At 45.1% G+C, this 17301-nt stretch overlaps 1 protein-coding gene across 1 annotated transcript in view; it reads left to right on the top strand.

Moving 5' to 3' along the window:
- Positions 1-3878: 3878 nt before the first annotated feature.
- COLQ (collagen like tail subunit of asymmetric acetylcholinesterase) overlaps positions 3879-17301 on the top strand; it is a 35021-nt gene continuing 21598 nt past the window's right edge. Inside the window, exons 1-3 of the mRNA XM_026050826.1 lie at positions 3879-3975; positions 14678-14790; positions 16190-16294. Coding sequence (XP_025906611.1) covers positions 3879-3975; positions 14678-14790; positions 16190-16294 — 315 coding nt within the window. The remainder of the gene's footprint in view (positions 3976-14677; positions 14791-16189; positions 16295-17301) is intronic.

Here is a 17301-nt window from a genome sequence, read left to right as displayed (position 1 = left end):
GCGCCCTCGGGATGAGGGGCCGGGAACACCACCCAGGCCCAGAGCGCCCTCGGGATGAGGGGCCGGGAACACCACCCAGGCCCAGAGCGCCCTTGGGATACAGGGCTGGGAATACCACCCAGGCCCAGAGCGCCCTTGGGATACAGGGCCGGGAACGCCACCCAGGCCCAGAGCGCCCTCGGGATACAGGGCCGGGAACACGGTCCAGGCCCAGAGCACCCTTGGGACACAGGACCCCCAGCCCATTGCCAATTCCCAACCTTGGGAACTGGCAGGAAACTTGACATCTGCTCTGAGGCACAGGCCTGCTTCCCTGAGCAGGAGTGGCGGCCTCAGCATCTCAACTCGTGTGCTTGAGGTTTCGCTCATGGTTAGGTCTTCTCCTGAAGCGCTGGTTTTTGGCCACCCGTCTGACCTGCCTCCTCGGCTGGCAGCTGCAGTGTCTGTGAAAAGAGCTGCTGTCCTCAGTGTCTAAGTGCCTTAGGATTCCTGTTCCCTTACACGTTAGGCTGTGGTGTAGCTGCACTGCCAGCATCCATGAAACTCTCTGCACCAGAGTAAGCATTAAAGCAATAATGTCAACGTTTTTCTAGAAAGAATCTTCCCAGAGAATGAAAAAAGAAAGATTGCCCTGTGGTGTTTAATTGATTGTGCTTCTTGGCAGGCTAAATTATAAATCACGTCAATTAGGAGTCATGAGAGCCGGTTACTGCCAGATAATTTTTTGTCCTCCATCAGCATTGCAGTGATCCCAGTGCAAGCAGCAAACTGCGCAGACCTTTACTAATAAAAGTAAATAATAACAAATAGACAATCCAAACAAAGATAAGATGAAAGAATTACCCTGAAAGCTACTCTGATGTCCTCTAGATGTAAATATTAAGAATAGACAGGGTTATAGCTGTGTATGAATCACCCTGCTAGGAGGCCAATGGTTGTTTATCCACTTTCCACTAGCTGTAACTGTAGGTCTCAGCTGGCCACTGGTCCCCTCCTCAGAGCTGTTYGTACACATGGATTTCCATGGACACCCTCATTTTCTGACCGGAACTTCTATGAATAGTCCTAGGATTTTGTATGCTTGCTCAGGAGTTTCCTGTATCTGTCAGTTCTGGAGGCATCCTTGGTTCTGTGCAGACTGCAGACATGGATTAGGGCTGTGTCATATCCAAGAAGCATCAATATCAATACCTGCCTGTGTCCCATGTGATGGTTTGCTCCTTTGCGTTAAACTCAGCCCTAGAACATCTTAGATGTGTGCTGTATGCACCAAAAACCCATCCAKCATCTTCAGGAGCCATCGGACTTCCTGCACACTTGATCAACCCACTCAGCAAGTCCCAGGACTCCTGCCTAAGAGGGTCCACACAATGTGCCCTGCAGGGTGTTCTGGAAGCATCAGTTTTCTTCACCCCTGCCACCTATTTCTGCCTTGAATGTCTCAGTCAGAAGCAGAGCAGTTCTACCATGGTGCAAAATGCTTTATGATCTCACAGCAAATGCTACGTAATTTACAGTCTGAAAGACAAGGCAGTTGAAACAAACAAGATCATGGAAGGGAGAATAATGTTATAAAGGTCAGTAGCTAAATTATTGTCTTCTAATTGTTTTGTTTTGCTGTGCCTTCCAACGTCAAAAGGTCACAGCAGGATTAGTTCTTCTGATAACTTTGATGGAAATCACTTGACATTACCCAAAATCCATAATCATGTTTGTAGCCCTTTTCTACTCCAGTTTGTTCCATTTTAATTAAGGGGAAAAATGTATGCATGGCGATTAGTAATAGGAAAATGAAAAGAAAGATGGACCCTTGGAAACGTGCCTAGAGGATGTGTCAACCAGAGGGTTTGGTAAAGACAGAGAGCACCAGTTCTGTCAAACTGATCCACTGCTCCATGACCTGATCCCTGCAGGGTGACCAGCRTGGGTGGAGATGCAAAATACATTTGGGCTGTCTTGTGTGGTCAGGTTTAGTTCATCACAAAATTAGTGAGTCTTTTCCTAATCAGACTCCAGAATTAGTTCCAAATACAAGAGAAAAACAAAACCCAGTCTTTGTTTCTCTGCATTTCTTTTCTACTTCATCTTTTCTACCTCAGCAGCTGCCGTTGTACTTGTAGAAAACACCTTCTTCCAAAGTAATGCTAGCTGTGTTGTCAAACTATTAAATATAGATGCTAAGCATGACTGGTATATGCATGCAAAAAACAGGTATTTTTGTTGTGAACAACAGTTGTTGCTAAATGACTAGCAAGTTCTGCAAGGAAAACGTAATTATAAGGAGCCTTTTCCATCTCCTGCACTAATTGAAGGAGCAGAATTCTGTACTACTTTGCTGACATAATTTGTTATTGAATTATTGCATTAACACAGAGTTGCTGTTTTGCCTTTGCCCTACTCAGCAGAAGAGATTTTGAACTAGAAAATCTTGATCCTCTTTTTAATTAAAACTGTGTTCAAATAGGACGGTGAGATTGCTTAATGTCTTAAGTACATTAATTTTCCCCTGGCTTGCAAATGAGGGACCTGTCAACCAAAAGTGGATAAGACTGGGAAAAAGCCTTCCTTGGAATATAATTTCATTAATGCTTCTGCAGAAAAGATAAGCTCATAAATTCTGTTTTCTGGTTTGGATTGATCAAGTAAGTTCTACCATCCTTTTCTTCTGAGAGTTCAGATTTCAAATGGTCATGCAGCAGCTACTAGAACAGGTGAACTGTTGAGTATTTCCTTTTTTCCTTGCATGAAAATTAATTGACTGTTGGATTTTCCTAGTTGTTATGGTATCACTACGAACAGAATTTTTAAAAGCTCAATTGATTCCTGCAACCAAACTGTGAAGGTCCCTTTTAAAATACTCAGTAGGAGTTACGATGAGCAGAGACATGTTGTTGTGAATACTTCTATCACATGAAAAACATATCAATTCTCTTATTAATCCAAAAGGTTTCCTTGCTTGTCTTGGGTGGAAGAATAAGTAATGGGCATAGAAAATCGTCTCCATCTGGCAGGGAGGGAGTAATGATGGTTTTAACACTAAAACAGCACCTTTATCTTCCRATGGAAACCACTGCCACATTCCAAGACCAGCTTGTCAGAACTGTACTGTTATTTTTCTGATGGCAGAAAATCAYTGACAGAGCCCTGTACTGGACTGCAGCGAGAAGCCCCACACTTTKGGTGGGCAACAGTGGCCCACGTTGCTGGGCACAAATCCAGGKCCTTGTTTCCTCCCGCAGGGCCGCTGTCACCCCGCAGTGTCACACGGGCAGTGTTACCCGCGTGCCCCATGCTCACCATGAGCTCCTTGCTCCCCACCCTGCTCTTGTTTGCAGCTAAATACTGCTTTATACAATATAATAGAATAAGTTTGTTATGGGGTTGGCGGAGCCCCGGCGCACCCCTTGGGCCGAGCTGTCCTACACAAATGAACACGAAGCACTTTTAGGGGCAAGCAGACATTTGGTCCCTGCTCCCCCGCTCATTAGGGCCACTAGGGACCTGTAGAAGATGATCAGAGGGGAATTTCATCCATCCGGACGGGAGTGCCTGTTGCCTGTGCCGGGGATACTCCGCTCGCTGCCTTCTCCCGAGCGCCGCGCTGCTCGTGCGGCAGAGTCCCGCCGGACCCCGCCGCCGCCAACAAGCCCCGCGCCGGGGCCTGCGAGTTAAATATAACCGCGTCCAGCRCGAGGAGGGACGATTTAATGGGAAATGGTTGGCATTCCCGGGCGCCGGAGGCCCGGCGGGCGCGCGGCGCAGAGGCACGCGCAGGCGGCGAGGAGCGAGGAGGCGCACGGCGCGGCGGCAGCGGCAGCAGCAGCAGCGGCAGCAGCCACAGCAGCAGCAGCAGCAGCAGCAGCAGCAGCAGCAGCAGCATGCCGGCGCTCAGCCCCGCGCTCCGCCTGCACCTCCTCTTCTGCTTTGCCCTAGCCCAGGCGCCCCACGCCGGCAGCGGCTTCTCCGGCTCGGCAGGTAAATGGCTTCGAGTCTCGTTGCTTTTCGGCGGCCGGACCTCTCCCCTGCGCTTGCCAGGGAGCGCGAGAGGAAAAGACACCTCCCTCGCCCACCTTAGCAGAGGAGTTTTGCACTGCAGACCTGTGCTGGCACATGCTAGGAGACTTCTGTTGCATGATTGGCTTTGCTTTCTGCTTGATTATTTCTGGTTTTCAATCGCTCCCCTTTCCCGTCAGAAATAGTAGAGACATCCTCGGCTGCTCYGAAATGCTTTATTTTCACTGTGGGCTTCTGTGGTGCTCTGCTAACTAATGCTACGGAGGACCTGGCCCAATTACGATACTACTTACACGTCTGCACGTTTCTTTCTATTTTGGATGAGCTTAGGTAGGTTGCAGCAAAGGAAAGAAAACGAGTATCGATGTATATGTGCTTCTATAAATAAAGCTCTGACCTCAGTGAGCGCTGCCGGACTCCCGGCTGGATGTTAGCACAATAAACATCATGCGCTCCGGCTACGACACTAACAAATACTCAGATGACTGACATAGCAAACAAGAGGCTTTCTGCTGCATGGAAAATCCCTGCTGGGAGAAGGCAACACGCGTTGTTTGGCAGCTGAGCCGGGGCCCTGGAAATCCCGCTCGATAGGTTTTCTGGCTCGAGCAGCAGGACGTTCCCCTGATCGCGTTTGTGGCGAGGAAGGGGAGAGCCCACAGGGACTCCGACTCCCGTCGCTTTATGGCAAATTGCTCCCTCCCACCTTCTGTCTGCTCCTCTTTATGGGTCAGTAGAGATGCTGCAGGGGGAAATCCTAGGTTCCTTCAGGGTCAAGTTTGAGAAGAGTCAAGTGAGCTGCGTAGGTCGAGGTCTGCTGTGCCTTCTGATCCTCTCTGTGTTTCTGATATCAAGAGAGTGATCAAAAGGCTGCAAATTTTAAGACTTCATAAATTAGTCTCATAGATGGATTTAAAGACATGTGCTGTCTCTTTCCTTATCTCTCTCTCACCTTAAAATCTCTGTGGCCACCATGGAGCCAGATGGATTACCTTTAAGGGACTCAGGAGGGAACAGGATAGCATGATGAGTTGATAGAGTCAGGGTAGCATCAGGACAGCATGTATGAGTTGATAGAGTTTCTGCACCAAATCTGTAGGATGCTAAAAATATTTACATTAGTTATCACTTCCGCTCAATAGGGTACACTTTAACTTTTTTAACTTTTATTAACTTTTCGTGAAGTTAATATTAGTTAAAGTTGAGTTACAGCAATCAGTCAAGACCTTCACTGGCATGTTTCAAACCATCTTGCACTAGCATAGWAGTTATTGTACCTGAAAAAATACAGCTTTGCTGTTATTTGAAGCAAGTAGACTCCAGCCAAATGAAGAAATTCACATTTCCATCATTAATTATAGAGCCTGGACTTTCTCTTGCAGTGATTTTCTGTTATGGAGCATCCTTATTTTCTAGAGAAATCATTGAAATTGCTCTCTTAAAAAGTAACAATGCAGGAAATATGTCCTTCCTGCTGCAAGGGGAAAGTTCTTGCATCTTGGAAGCATGGTAGAAGAGGCAATTAGGAAGGAGAGCTGCATGGCCTGTTGATGTCCCCACCATGGCTTTTGGGCCAAAGGATGTGTTCACACCTCAACAAACATTTTTTGGCTAACGAGGAGTTAGGAAAATCTACAYGAGGCCCTAAATCTGCCCAAGGCAGAAAGCAACAGGGCCCTGGGATGGAACTGGTAGAACCCATCATTGTTGGGGCTCCCATCCGGGCGATGCCCCACACGGCCGAGCCCCACACGAGCTGCAAACTGCCCTGTGCAACGAGCAGGCTCTCAGCAGGGCTTGCACTGCGAGTGTCCCTGATGGGATGTGGGAAAATAACATCTACCACCGCCACAGGCAGTGAGACTCTTACTCTGGCGACCATATCAAATGCTGTTTGCTAATGGGGTCAAGAGAATCCTTATTTTCTATGAAGAATCACACAATAAAATACAATTCTTTAGTGGTTTAATTGCATCTGCATTTGACAAAACATCTCCAAGGGAAAAAGCAAAGGTGCAGAGGCTGGGTCTTAAAAAACTTTGAGTCTTAAATGGCYGAGGCCATTGAAGTTCTCGATGATTTCAATGATTTCACAAATGTTCTCTTCTGTGGCTGTCAGCTTGGCTTATTATTTATGTCTGGCACCAGGATTTAATTTCACATTTAAAGAATAGGTTTAGCACTGCAGTTGCAAACTCTAATCACATTTAACAGCAAGGATATTATTAAGCAGCGACTTGTCTTCCCTACAGTTGTAAAAATACATCTGGTTATTTTCCAGATATGCCTGAAAAATGCTGATCTTGAGGTAGTTTTATTTCTGTCCTTATATATCTTTCCACAGCAACAGGTCACAAACAGAAAGTTTAGCAGGTCACAGAGGAAAAACTAGTAAGTATAAACAACCCGCAGGGGATTTATTTATGTATTTATTTATTTTATGGTAGAGTAATTGGGGAAAGACTAACAATCTGGATCATTTTCTCTTTCTCTACCACTCAGTCCCACCAGGCTCAACCCTGCATCCCTCCTCCTGGAAGGTTTTAAAACGCGGTGTCAGCAGCACGGAGTCAGTTTTCCTGGTGCTGAAGCATCATTTCTGGAGGAAATGTTTCAGGGAGCGATATTACACCGTTTCAGGCATGTGACCCTGCTCCTGCGTGGCAGCAGGGTGTAACTCAAGCCTCCTGGAGGCAGCAGGTTTGTTTTCAAGGCAACCTGTTGTATCCCCTCCTAAAGATCCCATATTTATCATGTCCTCTCCTGTCATTTTGCAGAGCTCTGCTCTACTGAGGTTCCTACCCTGTGCATGTGACACCCAAGGGCCTCTACTGCTGTAATTACCTACCAAAAAGCTGGGCATGAATTTTATACTCATTTTYAGTAGTGTTAAGTGGTAAGAACAAGACTGAAAGAAGCCTTCTTCTAAACCCAGGTTTGCAAAGACTCTCTTCCTCTCCCCCTTTGTCCTTTTCTTCCCTTCATCTCTTGATATATCCAGGAAGTCTCATTTTTTAAAGGGAGATGGGAAATTACTTAAAATACCTGCAATAATTGGAGAAGGAAAGGAATATCCCAAAGCTTATTCCAACCCAAATTTCCTTTTATCTGTGACAGAAAGGTATCACTTGACTGAACTTTTTCCTTGCCACCGGTATTGATTGAATTTTCTTCCACGGCGTTGTAGGAATCAGGGTCTCCATCCTAAAAAAAAATTGTATTTTTTTGCAAAAAACATATCTGACTCCATCAGCAATTTCTTCCTCTAATGAAGCAACCTGTAAGAAGGCTGTGCTGTCAAAAAGGATGGCAGAGTTGTCAGGTGCATACTTCTTAGTTCCTAGGGAGAGTGATTGTAAACATTTATTTTTGTAAAATCACGAAGGAAAAACAATGATGAGTGTTCTTAAAGGAATAAGAAATATGACGAGGAATATAAAATCTAAAGGATCATAAACAAGAGTTGGAAGATTTTCAAAGGCAGCAGCTAGAGGCTACTGAGGAAATAGCCTGTAGCAAACAGAGATGAATCTTTTGGGGAGAAAAAAAGTTAACACAGTTAAGGAAATCTAACCCTGTGCAGAAAAGTCAGCATGGTCCCAAAAGGAGACCTAACACCATGGATCAGGTTTCTCCTGGATCTGAGCAGGAAAGCCTCAATCAGACTAGAAGTTTGTGATGGAAGTGAAGCAGTGGCAAGGACTACAGCTTAAGAATGAGAAGGAAATCAAGTGTCACTGGGATAAGTCACTCTCCTGGATGGGGAACTGGCTGGTCAGAGGCTTCTGGACTGGATATTTAGAAGTTTTCTGTCTTCTTGCAGCTCACAGAGGCCCAGAAGGGAGACCACAGATTCTACTCATGCAAAATCTCTGTAGCTTGAGAGAATTAAAAAATTCCTTGGAAAAGTTTATTTGGCCATTTACACATTACTGGGCAAGTGAGCAGCTGTCAAGCCAAACCCAAAAGAGGGCTGCTTTGTCTTTACCTGKTATGGCCTGATGCTAACGTGATAAAGGCAGCAGCTTTTGAGCAGCCTTTGGAGAAAYGTTTGGACTGGTAACAAGAAAAAAGTAGTCTGGTGAGATGTGGTTAGTGTGGCATTCCAGGAAACAAGTCCTTAAAACAAACAAGTTCATAGAATGCTTAAGGTTGGAAGGGACCTCAGAGGTCATCTAGTTCAACCCCCCTGCACACACAGGGTCACCCAGAGCACGTGGCACAGGGCTGCATCCAAGCGGGTTTGGAAGATCTCCAAAGAAGGAGACTCCACAACCTCTCTGGGCARCCTGTTCCAGGGCTCTGTCACCCTCACTGTCCAGAAATTTTTCCTTTCCTTTTCCTACTTCCYTTGAGGTATTTATAGACCTGATCAGGTCTCCCCTCAGCCTTCTCTTCTCCAGGCTGAACAGGGCCAGCTCTCTCAGCCTTTCCTCATAGGGCAGATGTTCCAGGCCCCTGATCATCCTYGTAGCCGTTTGGATCAAAGAAACATTGACTTCCACTTTAACTTTAGTTTCTCCCCYAGTAGATACAGGAGAAACACCTGCTTGGCATGGTGTGGATAATACTCAGGGATTAATTTAGCTCGGGATCCCTAGTCTCCCTCTTGTGACTTATGGCTCAAGGGAAGCGCCGAGATCCGTAGGAGCAGCTCAGCAAAGGCAGAGGGGCAGCGGAGCCTCCTGAAGAGACCGTGGCATTTCCCTGGCAGTGCTAATGGGAAGAGGGACCGATGCTTGTGAGGGCRCTGGACACTGCCGTGCGAGCTTGGCTCCATGGCTAACCCTCAAGAGGGAAAAGAGCCTCTCACCTGCTCGTGGCTTCGCCCAACAAGACGTTTCGCTTCCCAAAAGAGGTGGCCTGACTCTAGCACCAGTGGTGGGAAAATGTTCGGTGGGGTGACTGACACAGGAGCACCAAGAGAGCAGGTATTGCAGCAGGAGATGAATTATTGTATCACTGGAAAGTTAGTTAGTCAGGGTTAAATTACAGAAAAATGTCCATGGTGTTAAACAGAGGAGTGAGTTTGAGACCAGAATGGGTCATGCAGCCTGTAACTCCTGCCTGCAGTATTCAGCTCTTGGTGTTAGGCTAGTATGAGGTTGCAAAATCAGTTGGCAAATTCAGCTATAATGCAGCATAGGATTCATTCAGCTGGTGTCCAGGAGAGCTGGCTGGGCACACAGGGAAAGCCTGGAAAAGAAGGATTAAAATGGTGCCTGTGCCTATGAGCGGAAACAGTAAATGGTTCAGAACTAGCTTCACAATCTCAGGACACTTTCCTTGAAGAAGGAAATTTATGGTGTAGATGGTTTAGATGAAAGGGATGTTGAATGTGTTGTAGATGAGTCCTAGGATTAAGTACAAAAAATAGTGTGGGAGGCTTTAGAGACCCATTTCATGTGCAATTTTGCAGGTAGGAGAGAACTGGGAGGACTTCTTTTGTGTGAAGATCAGAGGGAGAGAGAAACACAGCAGTAATTAAGAGGAACTAACTTAAATGTTCTTTTTCTTCCCCTCTCACCTCTAAGGCATCACTTCTTTAATGGAAAGGAAACTGGTGGGAGATGCTCTCTGAACGCATGGGATTGTAATGGTGAAAGGGGATTTGGGATTAGAAGATGGAGACGGAAAGATTGCAGGAGAGAACCGGGACCCTGAGGGGAAAGAGAATAGCCCTGTTAAGTATTTTTTCTGGGAAATGTGAATGCATAAAGCAATATCCATGAAAATTCATAAAAATAAAGGGAGATGGTTTGTCTGTAGAAGCCAGGGCTGTAATTTCTGTCTCTTTCTATTAGGGAAAAGGAATCGGGGGATTTTTTTCAGCTTCTTGGCATAAGAAAAGTATGTGTTTTCACAATAGCTCATCAGTGCAGAGCTATTTTGTGGGAAAAGCAGGAAAATAAAGTCTGTGAAGGGCTGTGAAGCTGTCGAAATGAGGTAGGCACGAGCAATTAATTTAGTCCGTGGTATCAGGGTTTCAAACTGGAATTTGGGCATGTCCCCCGGAGGCCCCTGTGAGYGCCCAGCAGTGCCCGCATTGCCCGTGACTGCTTGAACATGCCAGGGACCAACATCAAAGTCAAATACGGCTTTTGATCCATTCTGGCACTGACAGATTATGATCTTGCAATTGCAGAAACACAGCACTGATGCCTCTCTGCTGCTATTAATCCCACAGAGATCTGTGTGGCAGCGCTTTACCTACCAGAGTCTTCTGGGGCCAAAGCACCAGCCACCTTGCTTCAACCCATTAACCTTGAGATTTCAGGCCTTGTAGGGACCGTAGTTAGCTCTCCAGTTTTAATACTCAGAGCATTTTTAATCTTTTTTTGTGGAGTGAGAAGCCATTGTGTTTTATAACCCAGTTTACAAAGCGACTGGCACGGGGTCCTGTGACTGAAAATGCAGTTTCTCGTTGTGTAGTTGGACCACCCATGACTTTGGGGGAATTGCTAAACTTCTCTGTGCCCCCTTCACTGTGGGAGAGCACAGGAGGTTTTTAACATTATGTAGAAGTAGCTAGGGCTCTGGAGTTCTGCAAGTGAAATGCAATAGAAGCAAAATTGCCTAAAATAGCCCTGTTTGTGGTTATTGTGATTTATAAGCCTTCGTTTATTTATAAACCCATTTTATAACCCACTGAAGTGTTCCATCCTTCAAATATTATTGGCACTTTCATGTTCTCATCAAAATGGGATCCAAAGCCAATCCAAGCAAATAATCCTCTCTTTTTGTGTCCTAATTTCAGATTTTTTCCTACCTAATAAATCAGAGAGAAGAATCTCACGCAATCTTTAGGCAGGTCCCCACGTGTTCCTATATATATACACATCAAATGCCTAAAATATTTGCGTATAAGAAGTAAAATTCCTCTGCCTTGCTTAGAGACCCGGCACATGCCGTTGTCTTTCCAAGCATTGCCGTTTCTGTGGGGTTTTCTAACCATAATGTGCTGCCCACCAGGCACCGGCCACCCTCCGGAGCGCTYGGATCGGAGCTGGCTCCCAGGAACGGCGTTTAGCCGGGCACACAGGACRGGACACGTCTCCTCCGGCCAGGCAAGCCCTGCAAGCCGCTCTCTAGGCAGCCTGCCAGTGTTTGTGCTGTGGTCAAGCTTTTCGGACAGCAGCTGATTTGAAATACATTTGTTTGTTTATTTATTTATTTGTGATGGCAGCTTTTGGCACGGAATGCTTTCCCATTTGCATTAGGTCTTCTTGATTGAGCAGASACTTGTGAAGGTTTTGGCTGAAATCCTTGGTTTTCCATCAGATCAATGGAGGAATGATTTCTGCTCAACTTTGGCCATTTTGCACCAAGAAGCTTCCTAAGACACGTTTTTAAGGAGCAAATACATGTGTTGTCAATACTGACTTTAGAGCTTTAAAGGAGGGCTGTGAAACATGAGAGAGTTATAATGGTGTTTGCACCATAAAGAGAGGATTTTGGCCTAGGGTTCTCAAAATGCACTTTTCCAAAGGACTATAAAAATTTAACAGGGAAAGAGCATCTCTGTCACCTTACATTAAATATAGAGATTAATCCCCGTGCAGTACAGGGGAGGCATGTTGGATGCATCTCTTTCCATCTGTGTCCTTTTCATCTGGCAGCACRGCTGGTCCACCAAGCCTGTGCCTTGGTGATCCCAGGGGAAAACTCCCTTCGGTGGTTTCCGTGCCTTTTTTTTTTTTCTTTCCTTTGAAATCCTGTAAACTGAGTTGGGGGGCAGCTCTTTCCAGCAGAACCTCCCCTGCAGCCGGGGCCTTTTGCAAGGGTTGAAAGGAGCCCTAGGAGGGTTGCACTGGGCTGGCTCCAATGAGGTTTGCCCACTTCTAGCTAAAGCCAGCAAAAAGTAGCCTGCAAGGAAAAATGAAAACATTAAAAAAAAAAAAAAAAAGAAAGAAAAAAGAAAAAGAAATAAATCTTACAATAGCTAATCTAAAATATATTATTTTTGAAAAAATCATTACCACTATATTCCCTTATTTATATCTATATTTCTAGAATTACATTAACAAATAATCTGGTCTGTAATAATAGTTGAAACGATAAAATGCTAAAGCATTTCTATTTTAAAGCGAATTCTGATAGTTTTTATGTTCTCTATTTTCAACCACAGCCGAGCCAAGTCTTCTATAAGGACATTTTCGTTTTGTCTTCCTTTGTTATTGAATACTTTCCTTGCTGCTAAAGGTGTTGAAAGAGCCATTTCCATATAAGACGTGTAAATGAACTCGCTGGGTAGGCAGGGTCTTCACATTTCACAGAAAACTATGACAGTCCTATTCTTGGGTTGAGATTTTTTCCACTCATGGCGATGAGATTATTATGAAGCTGGGTAGAGCAAACAAAATTAACCTGGAGCCTAATTATATACATCGTTTTTTCAGGGGGGCGGCCTGTAAGCTCATCAAAGTAATGTTTCTGCAATATAGCACAAGCCAAAAYTGCCATGGCTTTACACCTTGCATCTCTTACAGCTAGAAAATCCTTACTAATAGAAGTCCTTATAGGCAGGCTGTGCAGGCTGTGTTGTTCATGCCTATAGTCACATTTATGTTTTGCTCCCTCTTCTGTTGTCTGAGTTTTGCCATTTCTTATAATGGGAGCTCCTCAGGTGCAGGGCCAGCCTTTCTCATACCCCTGTATTTGCTTTACAAATACACCTTTCAGAACACAACCACGGTTCAGGATGGAGCCCCTGAAATTTTAACTATATATGTCCTTCTACAATCAGTAACTGTATACTATACAGTTATTTTTATAATTGTTCTTGCTGTGTAAGGGTGACTGAAGTCAGTGTAGACCAACACAGAACTCAACTGAATATTTTATTTTATTGTTTGTGCAAATGGAAACAGAAAACTCAAATTGCTGCTACTTTTTAGTGGTCAGTGCTGGTGGGGGTGTGAGCTTTAAATTAAACAACATAATCTCTACTCTTTCTAATAAGGTCTTCTGCCTTTCCCCTTAGTTGAATCCTCCTGTTGAGTTTCAAACCTGGCAGGAAAAGTTCAGGAAGACTCTTAACAACAGGCCTTTTGGGTCTTGACATGGCTTGGGTAACCACTGCTATAGGTATGTGGAAAACTGTATTTTTTGCAGCAACACTGAGAGAAATGCTGTCCTAACTAATGGGGACTGTTGAATTGCATAGAATGTTTTCTGGGGAAGCTGGAAAATTAGAACTCTTGGAAATCTCTCTATCTTAAGCAGGTAGGTGGGGGCACTAGCTGGAAGGAGCTGGTGTGTAGCAGTGTAGCAGTGCGCCTTGSCAGCGCTTCAAGCGTGGGCCAAAGGAGGATCTGGGCAGAGAACAAGTGCTGGCTCTCACTGTTCCCCACTGCACGGGGAATAGTCCTGTGCCAGGACTTAATATAGCTGCTTAATATATAAAATAGACATACTTTGTGCATGCAGTGAGCAGAAGTGCAGAACAAGGCACGGTGGGAGCGGATTCACCTTGGGGTTGTGAGCAGCAATTACACTACTAGGTAYCTCACACACTTCTCTTGTAGGCATCTCAAACTGCTAGTCTGGTCTTAAAGCAGAGCTGAGAATCTCCTGTTTTTGCTCGTTTAACCAGGCTGCTAAATGTGACCTTGGTGGGTGGTGTCCTTAGGAAGATCAGGAATTGCATTACGTGGTATAACATGTGAAAGAAGAGACAGTCTTTGATCCAGTGTGTATCAAACCACAGAGCCTCAGAGGTCCATCTTAGCTTGGGMTGTAACTAATATCCTGCCTGCATTTGATTTGCACACAAATCTAGCAATTTTGCCAGGTTTGTCTTCTCATAAACTTAATTTGGAGATTTTCTATTAATACCAGATACTTTACCATGGGCTTTTCTTCTGACTGTATTTGGCTCCCTGCCACCCTCCGGTTTGCAGACATCCATTCTAGCTGCCAGTAACCAGAGCAGGAATCCAACAAACATAAACAAATATTTGCAGTGCTTAGCAAAACCTGTGCAGAAGTTCTCCAGCCTCATTAGAGACCCATTTCCCAAAGAGCAGATCCCAAATAGATGCAGAAAGCTGATGAGGTCCTACGGGGAGGCAGGTGGCCAGCGCATACAGAGCTTCCTGCTGGTTTGCAGAAAACTTAGAAGACACTATTTTTAATATTCCTTTGGAGCAGAAGAAATGGTTTAATATAATTTGGTCAGTTCTTTTCCTCTTAAAAATGTCCTCCATTCAGCTCTGGGCTCTAGGCTTCCTTCACACTCTCCATTAGGTTCCTCATTTTGCTCCTACCATTTATCATCAGGCTTTCCCTCATATCTTGCTATTGCCTTTCTACTTTCCTTTTTCCCATGTCTATTCATAGGTGGTTTTCTGATTTCTGTCCCTGTTCCACAGCCTTCTTCAATACGGGAAGGGAAAAAATATATTTCAGTCTATTTTCTAACCTGACATTTTCCAGAACAAGTCTTGGTCACAGATGTGCTAAGGGCTTAAAACTACCTGTCCCTCAGCAAAAGAGCAACCTCACGAACTCCAAGACCCCTCGTATTCCCACATCACAGCCCGTAGTGCCACGTGAGGGCAGACACGGGACGTGGAGAACTCCTGTGGCCGGGAAGGCCGTTGCGCGCCGTGACAGAGGCCCGTGGTGTGGCAGACCATGGATGAGTGTTTGTATTGAACAGACCTCCCTTGTTTGGAACAGAAGAAACGCCTGAGCCCCCGAGCCTGCTGCCTGCCTGGCCCGCCGCCGCCGCCGCTCTTCCCACCGCCCTTCTTCAGGCACAGCTGGAACATGGTGAGTGGGGATTCTGCTCCTGCTGCTCTGCCGTGTGGAAAGGAAAGCATCGTTGGGTTAATGGTATGGCCTTTTCACACGTACCTGTTTGACATAATAWGTGCTCATGCACCTATGTTCACATATGCATCACCCAACATACAACGGGATTGCATTGTATCAGTTCGCCCACTTGTGTGTATTGGCAGGGATCTATTTTCCTTTCCTGAGATATTTTCCTTTCTAAAATAACAAGTTTTTCTACTACTTGGTAACTCCTATTTCTTAATTTCACTAGTCAATTTTCATATGCAAATATTGTGATTATTGTTGGTTTTATGGAAATAGAGATTAGAAATATGCCCAGCATACCCAGAACAAATGCAGGAAAAGTGTAATGCAAAAACCTTAACTGTGGAGGATGAGAGGATGGAGCTCAGGGTGCTACTCGATCAAACCCAAAATGAATTGCCATCCCCTTTCTCATCCTCTCTGCTCGCTCTTCCTCAGTTTCCTCRGGAAGGAGACTCAGAGACAAACATTCCCTAGGAAATGCTGTCTGCTCCTATCTGCTCCTACACGCACTTCGCTGAGGATGAGTTTTGGACCCAGAGACTCCCCCTCAGCAACCCAGAGAGTAATCTAAGCATAAAATGATCCTTGATGTTGCCTCACCATAAAAGCATAATATGAAGACAGACAGTTACTAAAAGAGTGGGTGAACCATGTGAATTTATTACTAACAGTGTCTGATTTGGAGCTTATAGTTGGATTTTGTCTGGAGAAGGGTTTTTTTTCCCCCATGTTTCTGTCTCAGTGTTTGGCTGCATTTCCAGGGGACACTGCTCCTGTCACAGGACATAACTGAGCCACTTGGCTCATGAGAGTCACTATTTCAGGCTGGGATTCACCTCACCTAAATTATAAAAGACTAGATGTTAAGCCCAAGTCTAAAGTCAATCGAGAAACTCTCCATCAATTTTTAAAGCAATCAGCTTTGAATGAAATCCTCCTGGCTAATACCTCCCGGAGCGAAGTTCACTCTGCCTGTATCCTGAGTGTAGTTTATATTATTAGAGCAAAGATGCTATTTTTGGAGAGGAGTTGCTCCTTATAAAATGTGACTGAGCAAGCAGGGTCAAGTCTAAGAATAGCCCTGGGTCCCACGGTGGCTTAGAGGGGCATCCTACAGCCTGGGTGCAGCAAGCCTGTGGGAAAGGGGGAGGGAACATGGCACAGGATATTCTGCTGAAGTGATAATGTTTAAGCATCCGTGAAGATAACCTTGTGACAAACCATAAGCTTCTTTTTAAGGAAGTGAATCGTTTCTCTGGGGGCTGTAGTGTTTGGTGACTGTTTGTTTATCTCTCTGACTGACTGTGTATGCTGCACGTTCACAGATAGCTTTTATTTTATGCAGAAGCTGCTGGCCCTAGATGTGAATGACTTCTGTCAAGAGCTCCAAATGAAAGAGCCTTCCTCTGTACCAGAATCGTATTGCCCCTCAGGACCTCCTGGCCCCCAGGTGAGTGACACACTGGTGACTAAGCCACATTGCATGGCCACTTCCTCTGAAAATATCACAACAATTGAAACATTTTCCATAAATGTTTTTTGCCACTGGATAAACCTTGACCTATGGCTTATTTTTATTTTGATATGCGTATGCCTAACTCATGTAAACTTTCTGCTCCTATATTCTCTTCCCTGCCTGGCCTACTCCAGTCTGCTTCAAGTTTACTCTTCGCTTCCATGGATTTTTGCAGTGGGCCGCATCAGYGAAAACACTTTGTTGATTCCCTCTTTGCTTTGGAGTCTGCTGCCTTCTTTGTGAGCAGAAGGAGCCTGTGAAGCTTGAACACAAGAGGTAGTGAAGCTGCCAGGTGGTGGAGGCAACCAGGAGGCCTCACCCCCTCCCAGTGAGGCAAATGCCTGAGTACAGAGCAGAGGCAAACAAAGTAGGACTCTGAGAGAGACATCCAGGAGATGAGGACTTTTTTAGCTTTGAAGAGACCTGCAAAGTCTCTGCCTTTGACTAGCTATGTGAGCTTAGACCAGTCACTTTGAGMTCCCATTTTAATTTTCACTGTTCATCTGTGTAGATAGACTGTAAAGAGGGAGGCTAGAAATCTTCTGAGGAAATGCTTTAGTTTTAGAGTAGCTGTTTTTGCAAATTTCTCCATCTGTATTCTGGAGAGTATTACCCACTTGCCTTTTTGTTTCCATTCATCTCTCCAAATTGAAATCAAACTGTGTATAATAGCGATCTTCCTCAAGAAGAGCTACTTCGGGTGCTASCACAGTGCAAATAGCAGGAGGCAGAGGACCCACACTGCAGCAGGTGTTTGCAGAGTGGTGCTACACCTGAGCCTCTGGGAACCTGAGAAGTTAACGAGGACCCACACACCATTTGAGAAGCAAGGGCAGGGCACCACAATAAAGAATAATTGAAGTTTAGTTAAGTGGCAAAGAGTTTAGCTTTAATTACTGAAATGGCAATACTTCATAAGATATTAATAAATAGTCTAGAAG

Source organism: Nothoprocta perdicaria, unplaced genomic scaffold, assembly GCF_003342845.1.
Source record: "Nothoprocta perdicaria isolate Ctin4 unplaced genomic scaffold, notPer1 scaffold_70, whole genome shotgun sequence".
NCBI lineage: Eukaryota > Metazoa > Chordata > Aves > Tinamiformes > Tinamidae > Nothoprocta > Nothoprocta perdicaria.
Note: the sequence above shows the minus strand (reverse complement) of the source record. Positions and strands in the feature narration are given on the sequence as shown.